Source organism: Rhea pennata, chromosome 2, assembly GCF_028389875.1.
Source record: "Rhea pennata isolate bPtePen1 chromosome 2, bPtePen1.pri, whole genome shotgun sequence".
NCBI classification, from domain to species: Eukaryota; Metazoa; Chordata; class Aves; order Rheiformes; family Rheidae; genus Rhea; species Rhea pennata.
Genome location: NC_084664.1, coordinates 18894236 through 18914060, shown reverse-complemented (window position 1 = coordinate 18914060; position 19825 = coordinate 18894236). Strand labels below are relative to the sequence as shown.

At 39.2% G+C, this 19825-nt stretch overlaps 1 protein-coding gene across 1 annotated transcript in view; it reads left to right on the top strand.

The window, feature by feature from the left end:
- MYO3A (myosin IIIA) overlaps positions 1-19825 on the top strand; it is a 116470-nt gene that overhangs the window by 47281 nt on the left and 49364 nt on the right. The window contains exons 9-15 of the mRNA XM_062567690.1: positions 6890-6989; positions 9321-9437; positions 12892-12996; positions 13085-13168; positions 14663-14865; positions 16968-17066; positions 17169-17283. Of these exons, the coding sequence (XP_062423674.1) occupies positions 6890-6989; positions 9321-9437; positions 12892-12996; positions 13085-13168; positions 14663-14865; positions 16968-17066; positions 17169-17283 (823 nt within the window). The remainder of the gene's footprint in view (positions 1-6889; positions 6990-9320; positions 9438-12891; positions 12997-13084; positions 13169-14662; positions 14866-16967; positions 17067-17168; positions 17284-19825) is intronic.

The following is a 19825-nucleotide window of genomic DNA, read 5'->3' as shown; positions in this document are numbered from 1 at the left end:
GGACTGTTTAGCTTGGAGAAGAGAGCGCTCTAGGGCATCTTATCTATCTGTATAAGTACCTGATGGGAGAGCATAAAGAAATGTGGCCAAACTCTTCTCAATGGTGCCTAGCGAAATGCAAGTGGAAATGGGCACAAATTGAAATACCAGAAATTCTGTTTAAACAGACAAAGCACTTTTGTACTTTATCTGTGATCAAATACTGACGAAGGTTGTTCACAGAAGTTGTGAAGTCTCCATTCTTGGAGATATTCAAAACCCAACTGGGTATAGTCCTGGGCAACCTGCAGAGAGTTTGGACCAGATGATCTCCAGAGGTTCCTTCCAACCTCAACTATTCTATGCTTCTGTGATGCATGCTAAATGTGTTTAACTTGCGGCTTTGCTGTTTAGTGTCTGACTTCTCACTGAACTGTTAATTAATTGTGAGTAGAGTTATTTCTACCACTAGGGCCCTGCTTCAGTAGAAATTGCCTTTATCATGAGTATGGCAAGAAAAACCTATTTCAGTGTACAGCATCTCCAAATGGCAAGGCTCTTTTCAGAGTGGTTCATGACTCATAATCATCTTGATACTTGTTTTCCTTAGTCTTTTCAAATTGATGAACTACCAACTCTTAGAAAAAATAATTTCTATTACATCGTGGTAGGATGATCTTAAGGTTTTGTGCAAATAAATTTCATCCCATATCTGTTACTCCAGTCCTCAGGACAACCTAGCTCTTTATGTACAATATTCTAATTCCTTCCTGTACTTATGACACAAAAAAACATGATGGTGGCATTTATTCTGGGATCTTTAATAAAAATATAAGAAAAATTCTGTCATGAAGAAGCAATAACCTTATTTAAGATAGAAGTTCACCTTTTGACACAGCTTATTTTCCCCCTCCTTTTCAGCTAATCCCTGAATCACATAATGTGACTCTTATAAGTTTCACTACAGCTAATAAAATTTGTAATTAATAATCAAAATAATTTTTAGCCATGAGTGATGCAGTGCATACCCAAAGATTGTTCTAAAAGTACACTTCTTGCTAGGCCAAGTGAGAAAAAGATAGCATTGTTAAAGAGTTTTACTTTCCAACAGAAATAATTGTCTTTGAAATGGCCTTCAGAACTGTCGTATTTACACCTGACAGTCAGGCTTGTAACACTTCTATCTTGAGTTGTTTAGCTGTCCTAATCTTAACTGCTCTTACAATAATATCTGCAGAAATACTCAATGATTAGTACCAATTGTATTTCCTGGGAATTATGACTCATTCCAGAATGAACTGCATACATGAAGGATATTTGATGCACCTAGATTTCAGCAAGTGACTCTGGTCCCCAGTTTAAGAGTCTGACCTTTATAAGCCCTCTAAATAAATATAGGAAAGAGACCCATTCTGCTTCAAAGTGATTCAGAGCAAGAACTTTTGGGTGAGTTGAATTACCCTACTAAGAGTTTGTCCTGCACTGACCATGTAGGCATAGCACTGAAGTCTAGTGGTAAGGTGTTGAACAGCTACTCAATTTAACTATTTGGAAACATCAGGGAGGTACATTCATAGTAACTCATGTACAACATGCTTCATAGTGGTTGTCAATTTATTCACCAGTATTAAAAGCAGGGAGAAAATTACAGTTGCCTTCCATGGCTTTTCTTGATTTACAGGCCAGACTTGTATGGCTTGTTTTCTGGATGTTCTCTCCCTCTCTCTGTTTCTCTGTCTCTCTCTCTCTGACTCATCCTGCAGTTGAAATCAGCTGATAGCAGTCCCTCCAGCTAAGCTGTGCAGAGCAGGCTGGAGTGTAGAGTAGGAGATCACCACATTAGCTTGACAAAGGCAGTAAGAGCAGCAGAGTAAATAAGCTCACAGAGTCACCGTGCTGACTTGGTCAGGGTCAGCATATGAAATTTGTAGCAAAGCAAGGAATTAAATTTGAGATGTTGGAGTTCCAGGCTAGTCCTTACACACTTCAAGCCACTTCTTCCTCTATCTTGTAACTCAATGTGAGCTTTATTATACCAACAAGGAGAAGGAATTCCTGCTTTGAGGACACTCCTATGTAGGATGGCTATGCTGCCAACAGCTCTTGGGATTTAGAAGCAAATGTGGAATATTTGGCAACACAGACCTCAGAGTAAGTAGGTCTCCAAAATCACATGCTCCTAGCATATACACACCTCTTTAGCAGGGTAGGAATATGGTTCCAGTTTCTTTCCAAGACCTTCTGGGAGGAAATCTTCCACTGCTGTTTTACAGTAGCATCAGTCAACTCACTGAGCAACTGATTTAGCCTACAGGCAGGATGCCTTGGGGCATCACTTACTTTAGGAGCTTCCCCACACTCTTCTCAGTATGATGCTGAACTTGGAGTTGGTCATGACTCATGAGGGCAGTAAAGAACCAATCCCAAAGAGTCCTTTTAGAGATATTCTGTTTGCTCAGTTAAAAACACATATTTTTCCCTGAGATTTGTCAGGAATACAGCCATTTCTTGAGTGTATTATAAGGCACCAGTAGTTTGCATTTTTGCAGAACGTGGTACACCAGCACAGACTGGCAAACAGACTGTACTGAGCAACACATGACCCAACTGGCCACCCCCAAACTGAAAGCTCTGTGGCTCTATTTGGCAGCACTGTGCTCTCAACAAGATTGCTTACATTAAGCTTGAGCACAGCTCCATCAAACTGGAGCTCATGCTGTGAAATCTCTTAAACACAGAGTGAGCACAGCTCTGTCTGGAAAACATTGTGCAGACATAGCTGGAGTCTTTCAATACATTTCATCAAGTTCAGGCACAGATTTTACATAAATACATTACTAGGGTTTTATTTCAGCATGTTTCAACATTCATCCTCTATTTCAGGTGGAATTTAGTTTTTAAAGGTGAATTAAGATTGCTGTGTACAGCCTTCATAAAAAATGAGTCAACAGCAATAGCCGATCCTGTACAGGTTTCACTACGTTACTTCTTTTCTGTTCATCACTTACAATGATATTTGTAACTGCTGGGAGGGCTGTGTCTGTTCCCACCTTCAAGTTACAAAAAAAACTTGATTTTTTTAATGTCATCTTTACCACTAGACTAAGGCCAGCCCTTTTCTTGTCACTTCTTAGTCTGTAGATGATTCTCAAACCAGTTTTGGCAGAGAGTTCAACAGGGCATCGTGAGTCACACTTCCTTTTTCATGGTATTTTTGGAACTATCAGAAATCTTTCAAATACATTCTGACAATTTGAAGAAGAAAAAGCTGCGGTTGCCTCATTTTGATTTAATTGAATCTTGAAAGATAAGGATGAGGGGGAGTGGTGTGCAGGGGGATGCAAAGAAAATGCTGCTTTGACTCATTTTTTTAGCCCATACTGCATTGATATATCTGGCCATTAGCTGCTTGAATTGCTTGTTGAACGTGGCTGTAGGATTTAATTCCTCCAACAAATAATTTCTGAACAAAACAAAGGAACATAGTTATTTCAGTTCACAATGTCCATGTGCATGATGATAATGAAATTTCAGCATTGATGTCAATAGCACCGATGTGTGGGGTTATTTTAGTGGTTGGAATTTTAGCAAGTGAAGCAGTATAACTGCCCTTGAGGGGGTCTGTGCCCTTTGACAGAAAAGCAGAAAAATATTGTGTGTTCTGCAAATCTGACTCTGCTGTTCTCTGGAAACATAGAATATAATCTGGTTTAACAAGTACTATTGTTCTCATAATGTCAGCTGAACAGGATTACATGAGAATCAATTTTATGTAATTAAACTTCTCTGGCATAGAGATCATTTTCTTGGGGGGGGGGGTGGGAGAAAATGTTCAAAAAGAAAAAGTCTCCGTGACTGGTGTTTTCCCCTCCCTTTCTGCAAAGCAGTTGTTAACCTTCTACATTAAATGAAAAATGGTAGTTGAAACAAATCTTGGGAAATATCACTCTCTCACTGATGCAGAAGATTTAAAAAATATATATATTTGCTGTGTGACAGTTTCACCAGAAACAGAAAATGTGACTTGACAGATGTCTTGTTTTAGGACTTCCTTAGGCAAATAGAACAGCAGAGCTTAAAACAGTACCACACTTCCCCTGTCTTTTCCTCCTGTCCATGTCAGTAGGTCTTTCTCAAAGTCACACTGATATTGATGCATTCTCTGACACAAAATGACCTTCATGCAGGAACAAAAAAGAAGTTGTTTCAACTGTCCAAATCTAAATTTTGAAGAGAACCTATTAAAAAGGATGGAGGTATAAATAGAAATATGGGTTGTAAAGGGGAGAGATTTCTGTGTAGGGATCAGGATTTTGTCTGCAACTCTGTTTTGCATGCAGTAAAACATCCTTTAGCTCTAAATGCAAATCAAGAAGCAGCAGACCACACAAGGCTGAAGAGTTAATTTAAATCTTAATATTACCAAATGCTATTTAATACAATCTGAGGGTACATAAAACCAACATTGTCTCACAGTGTTATTGCAAGGATACAGTTCTACCAGGTCAAAAAAAAAAAAAAAAAAAAAAAAGTTCGGACATAGGAGAAGTTTAATTGCTTTACATCAGACCTATCTCTCTGGATGCTACTTCTCTGTATTCCTGCATGTTTTCTGCTTGAGCATATTTAAACACATACCGATTCACAACTCAGTTATGGATTTGTTGGAGCAAAGGCAGCCTCTATTCACACAGATGTACAGACCTTACTTCCTAATTATTTCCTTGTCTGTTAGCATTGTTCTTATGGAAATAAGCCCATGTGTTCATGCTCTGTGTTACAAGACAGTGACAAAGCTCTAGTGCTGTACTACATAGTCTTCCAACTACTTTTTATTTCTGTCACAGCCTCACCATCATCCTTACCACTGAACCTACAACCAGCTTTTTGTCTTGTACTAAATACTGAAGGAAAGACAATACTTAAAAACTAATTGCTTTCCCGTGCAGCTCCAGGGTCACAATGATTGATCGACTGTTTGAGAGCGGTCTGCAAAACATCTGGGGGTAAAACTGGCAAGACTTGATCCCTTCCACTGGGGGAACGCAGACCCTCTGGCACAACAGTTTTCATTGAACATCCTTAGCTGCCGCACTGAGTGCTGGGCTGGGCTGTTGGCACAAGAGCATGGAGCAGTGTTGGTTCTTGCAGTGAAGTCTTACCTGTTCATGATTTGAAGTTAAGGTTGCAGAATTAGTCAGCTGTGGTGGGTTTGGCCCTCCAGAGGCACCTGGAGGCTTCACACTATGGACAATGGAAAGACTCTAATGGTACCTGGCAGCAGCCTAAAGGAGGAAGAAACTGCTCTATTACTGGCACCAGACTGAAGACGAGTCGTTCTCTCACCTTCAAGAAATGATCATTATAGCCTGGAGAGGTTGCAAGAAGTGCTATATTAAGTGCACCTGTGCCTGCACTTCCATCATTCTGATCTTGATCGTACTCATAATTTGGGAGGGCATCATTTCCAGCCCGAGTGCAGTCCTGGGAACCACTTACGGTTGCTAAGTGGGTGCCTGCTTACCTTTCTGCACCTGCATCCTGCATTAGTGAACTGAACCAGCACTTGTGAAATGGGTGGTGTTAGTGAATGAGGTACAACTCATTAACACCTGTAGTAAATCTTACCATGAGGGTTCAGGAAGCTGTTACCTTGCCTGTCAGTGTGATGATTATTCATTCCAGCTTTGCATCTTGGTGCGACTGCCCTTTTTCTCCTGTCCTGTGTTCACTGTATGTTAAAGGTCTTGCCTGGATAGAAAACACCTGTCTGCTTTAACTCTTGCCTCATATACAAATGTCAAAATTAAATAAAGACTTTTTCCTGCCTGGAGTCAAAGTAAAAAGTGATTGTTTCTCACACACCACAGTCTCACTACTGTTTCAGTTTACCAAATTACACACTCCATTTGTGTTTGAGAGCTGCCTTCCTATATACAGTATCCAGTGGGGCAAAGTCATGTCGGGAGGTCTGATTTACATGGTAATGTTTCTGTGCTTATGTTTTACTACATATCACAGCTTGGTTTAGTCTGTGAAGGCTGATGTTAGTCTTCCAATTTTCCTTCATCTCTTAAAGCGAGTATAAGTAACATGAATTATAAATCTTGACTTTACTATTCTTTTCACTTTCTTAGCAATGCCTTTTCATATGCATAGGGAATAATCCAATTTTAAGGGAATTTTCCTGCCAATTTTGATAAGACTACATAAGATTCTTTTGTTGGATTAAAAGAAAACAAGAAAAGTTCACTTTAAGTCAAACTTTATAGATGTTTCATCATAAGAAAAGATTTAGAAGTTTTGAAATGTTTTCTTGCTTTGTACATTTTCTTGTAGAATTCAAGTAAATTCTTCATACTCAGTCTGTATTTTACATACTGTAGTGGTTCTGTAGCACTTAACTGCAGTGTGACCATCTCAGACAAGCTTTAGAGTATTGTCCTTACTGATCTACTTTCCATCCTGAATACTTTGTCAACATCATTCTTGCCATACTGGTCCACTCCAAGTTTTGGCCTATCCCGAATGTTGACTGTAGTCATTTTTGTTTTTCTCGGCCACTACCAGAGTTTCACTGTTCTATGCTTTGTAACTATTGTCTTTTTTCCCCTATATCACATACCTCCTGTCCTGCAGCTGTTGCAGGTATGTGATCATGCAGGAGTCTATGCAATGAAAAATTTCTTTATGGTATCAGATGTGGGATCAGACTGCATTTTCAATGGTCAATCCAGATATACCACATTAAAATATTTTATCTTGTCCTGTTATTCAAACATTCATGTGTTTGAATTTGAAACAACAGAAAGCTGGAATGTTTTGACTGAATTGCTTTAAAGATTTTTACAGATGTAAGATCTACTCTGGGTTTTCTTATATCAAGAAGTTGTGTGTCTTTCTTTTATAGATTTGAACGTATTCATACAAAGAAAGGGAACTACAGTAAGTCACTAGTTTCAAACCAAGAAGAGGTAGATGATTTAGCAACCTTGGAAGTACTGGATGAGGTAAGAAACTTGAATTTTTCAAGTTTTCCTGAAGACTGGGGGGATCAGGTATTAAAATACATTGGTGGGCTGTTGATTTTGAAGTTCTGCTATGTTGCTGCATTTTTATTATGTAGGTGTACAATGGCATTTTACTAGTTTATAGCAAACTTTGTACATGAGATTTGCTGTGTCTAGAATGATTTCAACTCAATACTAAAACATCCTCCACAGTTAAAGCTTCAGACTGTGCAGTGTTACAGCATCATTTGTCTAACTGAATCTATACCACAAGATTTTATTGCAGCTAAATATCTAGTTGGCGATGATCTGTTAACTTGATATTGGTCCAGCTTCAAGAACAAGCACCTTCTCACATTTTGCTTGGACATCTAGAATTGTCCTGAATTAGCTTCCCATAACCTTAGTGTTTGAGTTCTCTCTGACTTTGGTGCGGAAATCCATTGAGATCAATTTGTGTCAGTTGAGGCTTGTGCCCTAACAATGCCTTCTGTTGATAACAAAAATTTGGATACAAATCTGACTGGTTTGTCCAGGTCTGAAAAGGAGTCCACTGTGTGCAGGAGAAATGCATGGAGGAGGAGGGAAGTCTGCTGTGGTTATAGATTTATGCTTCAAAAGCAGAAAGAAGAATTAGGATATAGCAATTCATCTGCAGGTCTTACAGGCCATCAGTGGTTGCAAGCATCTGTCATCCTTCCTTTACTGAGCTGTCCATGGGCTGGTACAGGCTATAATTCTCATTTTCTATCTGTAAAAATTTTCTGATATATTGCATCTTTGCCAGTCCAGAACACTAAATGTGGCTCTTGACCTAGAAAATTGCATAATATTAACAGCCCTCAAAGCACTTTCTGTCTTCCAAGTAGTTTAATTTTTCATTAAGAGTAGCTGAATTAATCTAGACTTTTCATCTACACAAGGATCAGATTTAAGCATTTTTTTATATTAGGAATAGCCATATACTAGCTGTGCTGGCTTTTATCTTCTGCCATGAAGCATGTAAACATGCTGAGATAAAGATAAGCTAGAAAACAAGACAAGTCTGAAGTATATCCCATCTCCTTAGAGGTGGAGTATTCTCAGGAAAGTCCTCAGGAAGCCTGCCACCTCAAGGCATCATTTGACTATGTGATGTTTTTGGAAATCCATTCCTCATGTATCCTTGTAAATCCAAACCTCCAGGGTTTATAACCCTGGTCACGTATAAGTGGCAGCTTCTCAAAAGTGTCTCCCTCATTCAAAATCTTCCAGTTTAAGTAGCCTCACCAGAAGAGCAAAGCAGGAGGCCTTCCAGGGTTTTGGCTATAGGTGCAAAAAAACATTTTAAAATGGCAGACCTTCCCCTAACAAAAATTTGTTAATGTGAATCTTGTCATGACCTAAAGCAAGGTATGTTTCAAAACCAAAATTTATCAATTTTATCAAGTCAGTAGAAAGCTTAAAACTTCATTGTTACATTTTCCTATGAAGGTAATGCAACTTTTTCAGCTTCTGATGATTCAGGTCCCAACTGCATTAAGCAAAATGTAGTGCACATCACTGTGAGCAGATGGAGGTGGAGAGAAAACCATTCTTATTGTATTCCTCTGCTGCTTGTGGTTCTGCTCCAATGGAAATAAGGCCTAAGCATTTTCATATGTAACTCAGAATAGTCTAAAGGCTGCTCTGAATTTCATCAGCCAGAGCTATTGCCTGTTTTTGACTGGAAAGCTTAACAGGCAATTTCACCCCAGCTCTATATATAGAAGTGGTTGAGGAAAAGTATATCAAGAAATTGGGCATGCCAGTAATGGGCCCCTCTTCTTTATTGTTTAGGGAGATTTGATTTGCAGCATCAAAGAGCAGTCACAACAGAGACTAAATGTTAATATTTTCAATGTAGGAATGTATTTATCTACTTACAGTGATAGACTCCAAACAGTAGAACATCTGTGATTTGAAATAACCGACAGTAACCTTAGAGAAGCTGCAATGGCAGATAGGAATTTAAGTATATAACACTTGCCTGATGAGTTAAATGAAGCTATAGAGTTAGAATTTAAGACAGGGCTATCTCATGAAAACCTTTGATTGGTTGAATTAAACACTACTTATTAGTTAACGTTTCTGTAGCCACTTGGACATTTCTAAATATGTATTGTTCAGCATCAGTCTGGACACAGGAAATTATGAATGCCAGTCTGACAGTAGCACTCACTCGTGATCCAGATGGTATGTATTCCTGACCATTAATATCTTCCCTCTCTCTCCCTCTCAGTCTTCTGTTTTATACATTTTCCTAATATTCTTCTTTCCTGAGAAATAATATTCCTATTCTTTCTCCATCAGAATACAGTAACAGAACAGTTGCAGAAGGGTTATGCCAAGGATCAGATCTACACATACGTAGGGGACATCCTCATTGCTGTCAATCCATTTCGGAACATAGACATCTATTCTTCACAGGTGTGAAAGTCTAGGTTTGGTTCTCTTCTTCCACTCATACTAATTTCCAGTAAAATATGAACATGCATGTTAAATATAAAGTAATATTGTTCTTGAGGATTTATTTGCATTTATTCTGAATAACAGAATTACTGATACGATTGCCCCTTCTGTAACACGCTGTCATACATCGTGATGTGCTGAATTTCAGCCTAGAAATGAGAAACCCCAGATGCCTTTATATCTATAGTGTAGAACATGTCTACATCATGTCTCAAGTTTAGATAGCTACATCTGAGCTAGTCATCATTATAATTAATAGATTGGAAAAAAAGAACTCTGAGGTCGTTGATCTACCAAGTTTCATCTTTGATGTAGGACAAAATAAACTGCACCTAAACTTCATGAGCTATGTTGACTAGAAACACACTAAGTGTAAAGCAAGCCAAGAGCAACTAGTTCAGAAGTAGCATGTGCACATGGAAGACAGGGAAAATGTGAGCCCGCTGCTGGATAGGGTGGATGCCCTGCTGACGAAGGATACAGAGAAGGCAGAGTTACTGAATGCCTTCTTTGCTTCATTCTTTACTGCTAAGACCAGCCCTCAGCAATCCCAGACCCTGGAGAGAAAATAGGAAGTCTGGAGAAAGGAAGACTTTCCCTTGGTCAAAGAAGATCAAGTTAGAGATCATTTATGCAAACCTGACATCCACAAATATGTGGGCCCCAATGGAATGCATCTATGAGTGCTGAGGGAGCTGACAGATGTTATTGCTAGGCCGCTCTCCATCATCTTTGAAAGGTCCTGGAGAACAGGAGAGGTGCCTGAGGACTGGAAGAAAGCTAATGTCACTCCAGTCTTCAAAAAGGGCAGGAAGAAAGACCCAGGAAATTACAGGCCAGTCCTCACCTCCATAACTGGAAAGGCAATGGAACAGCTCATCCTGGATGTTATCTCTAAGCATGTGGAGGAAAATAAGGTGATCAGGTATAGTCAGCATGGATTCACCAAGGGGAAATCATGCTTAACCAATCTGAATGGCTGGCTAGGTAGATGAGCAGGGAGCAGTGGATATTGCTTATCTCGACTTCAGTGAGGCTTTTGACACTGTCTCCCATAATATCCTCATAGGTAAGCTCAGGAAGTGCAGGGTAGATGAGTAGACAGTGAGGTAGATTGACAACTGGCTGAATGGCAGAGCTCAGAGGGTTGTGTTCAGTGGCACAGAGTCTAGTTTGAGGCCTGTAGCTAAGGGTGTTCCCCAGGGATCAGTAGTGGGGCCAGTCTTGTTCAACTTATTCATCTTAGACCTGGATGAAGGGACAGAGTACATCCTCAGCAAGTTTGCTGATGACACAAAAGTGGGAGGAGTGGCTGATACACCAGAGAGCTGTGCCATTCAGAGAGATCTGGACAGGCTGGAGAGGAACCTCCTTGGAGGAGAGGAACCTTGGGCAGAGAGGAACCTCATGAGGTTCAACAAGGGCAAGTGCCGAGTCCTGTACCTGGAAATGAATAACCCCATTCAGCAGTACAGGCTGAGGCTGACGTGCTGGAGAGCAGCTCTGCAGAGAAGGACCTGAGAGTGCTGGTGGGTGACAAGTTAACTGTGAGCCAGCAATGTGCCCTTGTAACCAAGAAGGCCAATGGCATCCTGGAATGCATTAGGAAGAGTGTTGCCAGCAGGACGAGGGAGATGATCCTCCCCCTCTACTCAGCCCTGGTGAGGCCACATCTGGAGTACTGTGTCCAGTTCTGGGCTTGCTGGCACAAGAGAGACATGAAGCTACTGGAGAGAGTCCAGCATAGGGCTATGAAGGTGATCAGATGACTGAAGCATCTGCCCTATGTGAAAAGGCTGCAAGAGCTGGGCCTCTTTAGCCTGGACAAGAGAAGACTGAGGGGGGATTTTATCAGTGTCTATAAATACCTTAAGGGAGGGTGTCAAGAGGATGGGGCCAGACTCATTTCAGTGGTGCTCAGGGATAGGATGAGAGGCAATGGGCACAAACTGAAACACAGGCAGTTCCATCTGAGCACAAGCAAAAACTTCTTTAGTGTGAGGGTGACAGAGCACTGGAACAGGTTGCCCAGAGAGGTTGTGGCATCTCCTTCTTTGGAGATGTTCAAAAGCAATCTGGACAGAATCGTGGGCAGTGTGCTCTAAGTGACCTTGCTCGAGTGGGGGGGTTAGACTAGATGATCTCCAGAGGTCCCTTCCGTCCTCAACCATTCTGTGATTCTGTGATATCGATACGTTTATACAGGTGTATCTTACTCACATAAAGTGTTAAATACTCATAAATGCCCCTACTTATGTAAAAAATACCAGCAAAGTCCATCATACACCCCCCAAAATGTTGGTCATATTGTCTACTAACGAGTTTTATGCTGACATACAGTGCATCTGAAAGAGGACTTGGTTATTGTGTTTACCCTAGTTTTACAGGTGACTGAAATAGAGTTGTCACTGATTTACATCAGTGTTTACAAAAAAAAAAGAGTTATATACTGAAGAGAGACTTTTAAGGAAGAAGAGTATTTATTTTGTCCTCCGTGATGTCTTATTCTGAAATGACAAGAGACTTGTGCAGATTATCCTGTCTTATGGCTGGTGGGAGTCTTAAAATAGCAAAATGGATGCCATTCTTCCACTCAGAATAGGGTCACTTGTGTATCTTCTGTGTACAGCAGAGAGGCTTTCTCTGAAGAATCTCTTTGTAAAGGTTGCTAGCTGAGATGTGGTCACACTGGATAAAATAGTATGTCCTTCCCCAATAGGAAGATGCCAGGCCACACAGACCATTCTTGTGCAGTCTCAATAACATGGCTCTACATGGCTGCATGACCTGGGGGAGAGAGGAAGCATTCCTCCTCCACTTCCCATGGAGAGCTTCTGCACTGAGACTAATGACCAAAGTGGGAGCTAGAGGGACTTCATCCTGAGAGCTAGGGAAACCATAGCTATTGATCTGATTAGATAGTTCACAAAAGCAACACTGTAAAACTTAAATTTCTGTGAAGTTGCCCCCCGGTCTACAAAAGGTGGCAGATGTGAAAGCTTGGGTTATATTAAATTTGCCATTATTTATTAGCAGTTACTGTGGCTGCAGAAAAGATCTTCTCTAAGTTTTGCCATCAATATCGTTCAAAAATACTGTGAGGATATGAAGGGCAAATAGAATGAAAGCATAAGCAGGTGCTTTATCTTTGATAACTTTTTTGAGTTTCATAGCATTGGCAGGGTTGACATGATACAAAATTGTGCTTACCGTTCTTTAGTAGTTCTTCTAGTACTAAATGCATACACATCCGTGGCGTAGTTAGTTCAGTAACGGCACACTCAAGTGGAAAGCATCACTGCTGGCAAGCTAGGCATGCTGTGCACTAACTGCAAAATAGAGCATCTGATGAAATAGTGCAAAAGGAGATGTGATGAGGATGCAGGTAATATTTCATTTTTCTTACATTTAGCATTCCAAACTCTACATTGGAGCCAAGCGCACTGCCAACCCTCCTCATATTTTTGCTGTTGCTGATATAGGATATCAGTCCATGGTGACATACAACTCAGATCAGGTAAAGATCAAGTGTCATACACCTTTTGCTAGGCTGAGAGATATGCAGTGATGCGATGAGCTCAGACTCATGCTCTTGTCCTCTACAGTGTATCGTTATTTCTGGAGAAAGTGGAGCTGGCAAGACGCAAAGTGCCCATCTTCTGGTTCAGCAGCTCACTGTCCTGGGCAAGGTATGTTCCAAAGGGGATGTGCCTGTGAGGCTTTGATATCTGAGGCCTAATTGACGGAATGTAGAAACAGCGCATTGGTAATGGGCCAAGACTATAATATATTTTCTGAAGAACTTCTGTAAGGACAGACTGGAACATGATGATCCACCTACTCATTCCTTCCTTCCTCCTGAACTAGGGTCACTTGGAAATATTTCTGTAAGGAAGTACCCATTGCAGTGAGGCCTGTGACTTCTTCATTCTCTGATTGTCTTCAGGTCACCCAAACTGTACTAAATAAAATTATCTTCTAGCTTTTCACCTCCCTCCACAACTAAATTGCTGTCAGTGGGATATGGTCATTCTGGGAAGTGACCAACATAATTGCCTGAATCAAATGCCATTTTTACGTTTCCCAAGTCAGCTGCAAGCAAGATGGCCTATCCACGTGGTACCGTGCAGCAGTATCTTAAAAGCAGGCTGGCCGTCTCAGGGTGATGAAGCACATGAACTAATTAGCTCTGTTACCACCACTATGCTTATATAATTCTGTGTGTTACCACTTTCAGCCAGCCATTAATTCTGCAGACTGGTATGTTGTGACAGGTTTCATGGTATATATATATGCCTTTCCACATCATTCACACTAGAATGACTGGTCTAATGATGTGCCTTTTTATTCACAAGTGTAGTGGATATCCACATGTGGGTCAGCTTGTGAAAGTTTGGTGTATCAAATGCTAGGTGTATATAAATAGTGGCACATTCAGTGGAAGAAAGAAGACTTTCAACAACTGATTACATTGTGTTTTGATGCCTTCTTGAGCCTGCAGGAGCATGTCTCTCTGAGATCTGTGGGAAGGTAGGGACCTGAGCATCTAAAGAGAAAAATTAATTGGTCAGTGTGATTGATGAAAACTCAAAGACTGTGTTTGTCTATACTAGGTGAAACTGTTTCCCCTGTGAAATCATTTACATTCCTTACTTACTTACTGAGACGTGCTCAGATGGGTATGTGTGAGCTAGCTCTGAACTAGTTCATGCACTTGCAATTTCACTGAAAATGAGGAGAACATGATCTAATACTCACATAAGCATAGTTTAGAGTTGTTAGCCTGTGCCACAGCACCTTCAGTACTGTAGTCAAGTATACTAATGAGTTAAGGTGTGAGATGTGCCTAACTTTGCTAACAACCTTGAAGCTGTACTTTGAGGTGCGCATTCACTGTAACAAAGCTGCCAGTGTCGATCTTTTCTGTGTTGAAGCTTATCTCCAGCTTGAGGTATTGAAGTAACCCCAAGGAGGTCATGTACATCAAACTAGACATGTAGAATTCCCTTCAATCTTTCTTTCTCTATTCAAAGTCTACTGTTTATTCTTAGGTCTAAATGTGAATTTTAAAAATACGTAATATAAGTCACACTTCATGATACTATAAGTGGAAAGAAACATTTAAGAATGGAGATGTTGGGATGATTACTGGTAACTTTCAGCAAAGCTTTTTTCATTACTAGGCTAATAACAGGACTCTACAGGAGAAGATCCTCCAAGTGAATAACCTGGTAGAAGCATTTGGAAACGCAGGCACTATCATTAATGATAATTCCAGCAGATTTGGAAAATATTTGGAAATGAAATTCACTTGTGGTGGCACTGTAGTAGGAGCTCAGATTTCAGAGTACCTCCTTGAAAAATCCAGAGTTGTCCACCAGGCAGTGTAAGTATAAAAATATTTGACCTAATTTGCAGTTTACAGAGTAGGTCAATAATTCAGGAAATTATCTTGGGACAAACAGAAGGATGAATAAGGTACTGGAATTTTTTCTAATTAATGACATAGGAATAGCTTATAAGTCTGTAAGCTAACTGAAAAATACTTCCATATTTTTTCATTATTTATTATCGCTATTTTTAAACAAATATTGTTTTTTATTTCATTATTAAGTAATGAAATAAAATAAAATGCATGTATGATATATAAAAAGAATACCAGAATGTGAAAAGAAATCAAATCTTTCTAATAATTTAATTTTTAAAATCTTTGTGGAAGTTTGAAGAAAGCTTTTAGTATTAATACATATCTTGGATTAAATTCCTTTATTTTTCCTCTAATATTACAGCTTTTGTTTGCAAAGTGTTTGTTTTTAGTTTTGGAGTTTTGGTCAAATAAAATAGAGTTTTTAAAGTATTATTAACCTATATACATCCATCTCTGTCATGTGTTTATGTATCATAATGCAAAATACTAGAGAAATTAAATGACATTTCCAATGAATTTAAATTCTTGAAATGTATTTGCTATCCTAATATAAACCATATTTAGATAAAAAATATTTTAACAACTCTCTTTCTGTCATAATAACAATAGGAAAAATAGAGTTTAGGGTAAGGAATTTTGTCATTGATTTAAATTTTACCCCCTGCTGATTTTGTATGCATTTTTACTCTTGCAATTCTGCAGACCTTGTTGCCATTGTGACATAAAAACATCTAAGTATCATTTAGAATGATTTAATAAGCAGTTTAAAGCTAGAGACAATTTTATGAGGTGTTCTTTTTCCCCCTTTTGAACATAATCTCAGAAACTGTTTTTTTCAGAAGAAAATAACACTTTTTCATAACTTTTTGTGGGTTTCTATTTCTGTCGGTTGGTATTTATGTTTACCTGCATGCTGAGATAGGAAGTCAGCAAACTATTTAGATGTCTCAGATGTTGTTTAGGTAGGTGTTTAGATGTCTGAATTCACAGGAAAGTGCCACTGAGCTCTTTAGTGTGAGGGCACTGTAGGAGGCTGAAGCATAAACTTCCAAGACTGCCTGAAGGCCGTTTGCATTCAGCAGTGCATTCGCCTCCTCGCTGAGCTCACCGTGTTGCTGGTCTGTAGAGCCATACCAGTGCAGGGAATTGGCATGTTGGTACCTGTGCTGCAAGGGGAGTCTGTTGTGCTCTTTTGGGAGAACATGACTCCCAAACTCAGTTGGACAGTAGGAATAATTTTTTGCAGAAAACTGGCCAAGTTCCAGGCCCACTTCACGCTAAGCAATTTTGAGCCTGCATCTCCCACCTTTCCAAGGTAATCCAAAAATGATCAGGATAGTGAGGAATCATGGGCACTGAGGGAGCAGTGCAAAACCGGAACCAGTTTAGCACATGTAGAACCCAGAAGTTTGAGCACAATCCATTTTTGTCCTTTAGTAGTGACCAACTTGGACATCTCAGTGTTTAGTGGTGGTTGTGAATTTTCACCTAAACATGTAGATGTTCTTCATAAGATGCACAAGAACCTTGGGTGTGCAAGTAAGTAAGTCTTCTGTCCTGAATTTGGGCACCTAACTTTTAGGCAAAGCTTTACAAGTCATAAGGCCCTTACATGAGTGCCCACTCATGTCCTTTCCTGGTTCAGAGCTAAAGGACTCAGCAAACATATTGGACTAAATGAATCAGGAGTGCACAGCTCTCTTATGAGCAGAAGCTTTTTTAAAAAATCTCAGGTTGAACTGCCCAATTAATCAGAGTGGTTGAGGCAGCATACAAGATCTGACCCAGCACCTACCAACTTCATCAAAGGCAGGATGGCATTTAACTTCCTGTGGCACAGAGCAGCCACATGAGCAGCTTCAAAATAAATGCACTATGCTACAGCAAGGATGTTCAGTTCACATGAACTTTCGAAATGCAGCACATTTCAGAGCCCTCTGTCAGTTTGCATGAGATGAAAGTCTTGCCTGTTAAAAAAACATTTTATAATAGCATCTATGTCTTCAGTAAATGTAACATTGTTACATTACTAACACAGTTTGTTGTTTGTATTTTTTCAGAGGAGAGAAAAATTTCCATATTTTTTATTATATTTATGCTGGTCTTGCAGAAAAGAAAAAATTGGCACATTATAAATTGCCAGAATACAGACCTCCCAGGTAATGCAGTTTATTTTTACATGAATTGGTTACTAAGAATTGCAGTGTATTGAATTCTCAATCTCATTTACATTCTAACTTTGTGCCTGTCAACTCTTTCAGATATCTGCAAAATGATCATTTCAGAATAGTGCAAGATTTTATGAACAATACCTTTTATAAGTCCCAGTTTGAGTTAATTGAACAGTGCTTCAAAGTCATAGGTTTTACACTGGAGGTGAGTGTTGATAAGCCTATTTCTTTTTTTCTTTCTTTGTTTCTTTTATTTTTGAACTTTAATAGGTACCTTGCTCAGGAGAAACTTATATAAAACATTCAAATAGTCTCCCTTGTTATTTTTCTTCCTTTAGGGTATTGCATACTCAATTTACTGTTATATATTACTACATTTAATTTTTGAAGGTATCAAGTCTGTTTGTATTCCCTTTTCTTTTGTTCAGTTTTGTTGGATAGCAACAACATAGAATTGGTACCCATCTAGAAGAGAAAGAGACTGTCCTTAAATTTTGGAGGTCCAGTCAGAATTGTGTCATTGGCCATGATATGTGCTCCTAGCATGCATCTTCATTTGACTAACTCAGCTAGCCACCATATGGTTAATCTGTGACAAACTGTTTACCTGTAGACTCCTCGCAATCTCAGACCTAGGTTGAGTATCTTAAGCAAATGAATTCTGATCACATGTGAGCCCCATCCATGTTAGCCCTGTCTTACCTTTGCTACAGATGAATTAGCCTGTCTGAGGTTGAGTGGTTGATTGCAAGAGTGAAGAAATAGAAAAGTCTTTTTCTTCATTGAGCTGTGAAACAAGATACAAGGCAACTCTATGGGACTGTATGGGTTTTCTGAGTAAATCTCTCAAGAACTGTGAAGGAGGCATTACCTTCTCTGCTTACAGAGCAGCTAGCAGAGAAAGCTACCATCAGCAGAGGAGTGGTTAACTTATTTCCGAATGGTAGCAGCAGTCTGTTGAGTTCTTGGATTGTGCCTGCATGAAGCTTCCCAGCACTTCCAGGTGAACTCATGGTGTCCACATGGTGGAGTGATGGCTATTTGCCAGAAATATAAGTGTATTTGTGCATAAACTATTTCCCTCCAGTGAAAGAAAGATACAGTATCTATACTGAATCTTTATCTATAGCTATCTAGTCTATAATTGTCTGATCTATCTAATCTGTATCTATACTGAATGAGTTCTTTCTCTAAATGAATTGTTTAGTAATGCAGCCTTATGCTTTAGCATTCATCCAGTGTACAGACAAGTTTCTATATATGCATGTATTTTATTCACAGAAAACTTGGATAGAAAACCTTCTTGACTCCAATTAAATTTCAGATCTAAGTATATTTTCTTTTAATTTTATTTTTAACTGATTGACATGCTTTAATGGTAACTCTACTGTCAATATTTTCTGTATTAAAATCACACTGTTTTACTTCAGGCCACATGGCAAAATTAATAGAAAATGACTACCTGGGGTGAGCAGGAACCATTCTGTATGAGACAGATCAACCTAGATTTAACATGCACTGGAAAAGGGCACAAAAATGTCAGCAGCTATACATATTGTACAACATAATTGCAGAAGTCAAGCTATCGATTTCTTTGCATTTCATCTTTGTTCTAAGCTTAAAATGAAAATAATTGATTAAAACCTAGACAAACTGTGAGGCAATTATCTAGAGCATAATTTTTTAGAGTGAGCTTATCTAGTTTGTCTTGCTGTCACTGGGATAATTAATTTATTAACTGCTAGATTAACTTCTGCATGTGCTGAAAACAGGATCAGGTCTTTTAGAGCAATGAAGGATTTTATCTGAGTAAATGATGCCTGACACTGTACCAGCAAATTATTAAATATTAGGGATAAAATGCTGTAGTATTATGAACAGTCTATACTAGTCAAACTTACAAAACTGCTCCTAATGAAACCGCTGTAAAACTTGCCGAACTACTGCTTATGAAATACACTATTATGTTTTCTTTGGAATATATAGTATCCCAGATTCCTAGCTTAAAACCTAGCCTGCTTTACAGAAATACCTTAGAAAATACTCAGAGATCATAAAATATACTGAGAAATGTTCACAGTTCATATGAAAATTCACAGCTGAAAGTTCATAGTTCGAATCTAAGTCAAACCTGCAATGAAAGCAATATTTCATTAATTGTGAGTATTAATTTGTCATGTAAAAGTTTTTAAAATCATTTATTGTATATATCACTTTACTGTGCAGACTAGTATTAGCCTTATTTGAAGACAGAATCCTTTTTTGGAACCTGCTAAATCATTTGAATTCTGTAGAAGCCAGGTACATGCTTCAGTAAAGTACATGCCAAAGTGCTTTAGTGGGCACACAGTTCCTTAATGACATTTTAAAGGTTAATGGCTTTGCGAAATCGCAGCCACGTGAGGTCTCATTCTTCTCCCATCTCCCTGTTGATGTCAGTGGGAGCCGCAGCAGAGCTATCATTTGGAGCACCTTTGTTTCCATGATCCTGAGCTTAGATGGAGATTTCTGAAATTTTTGTTGATTTGAGTCTACAGTTACAGTTTTTGTTGAGTTTGAGTTACAGTTTGAACTGTAAACTGATTACAGTTTTTGTCAAGGTTGTGCCTGCAGACACAGTGAAGGGTGGATATAAATAACCTCTGAATTCCTTCCATGTAATAGGATTATGTTCACCACTGTTCTGTGCTTCCCCTATTCTGTGTCAGTCCTGTCCTGTAGGGTGTCCTCTTTGGGTGATGTTATGC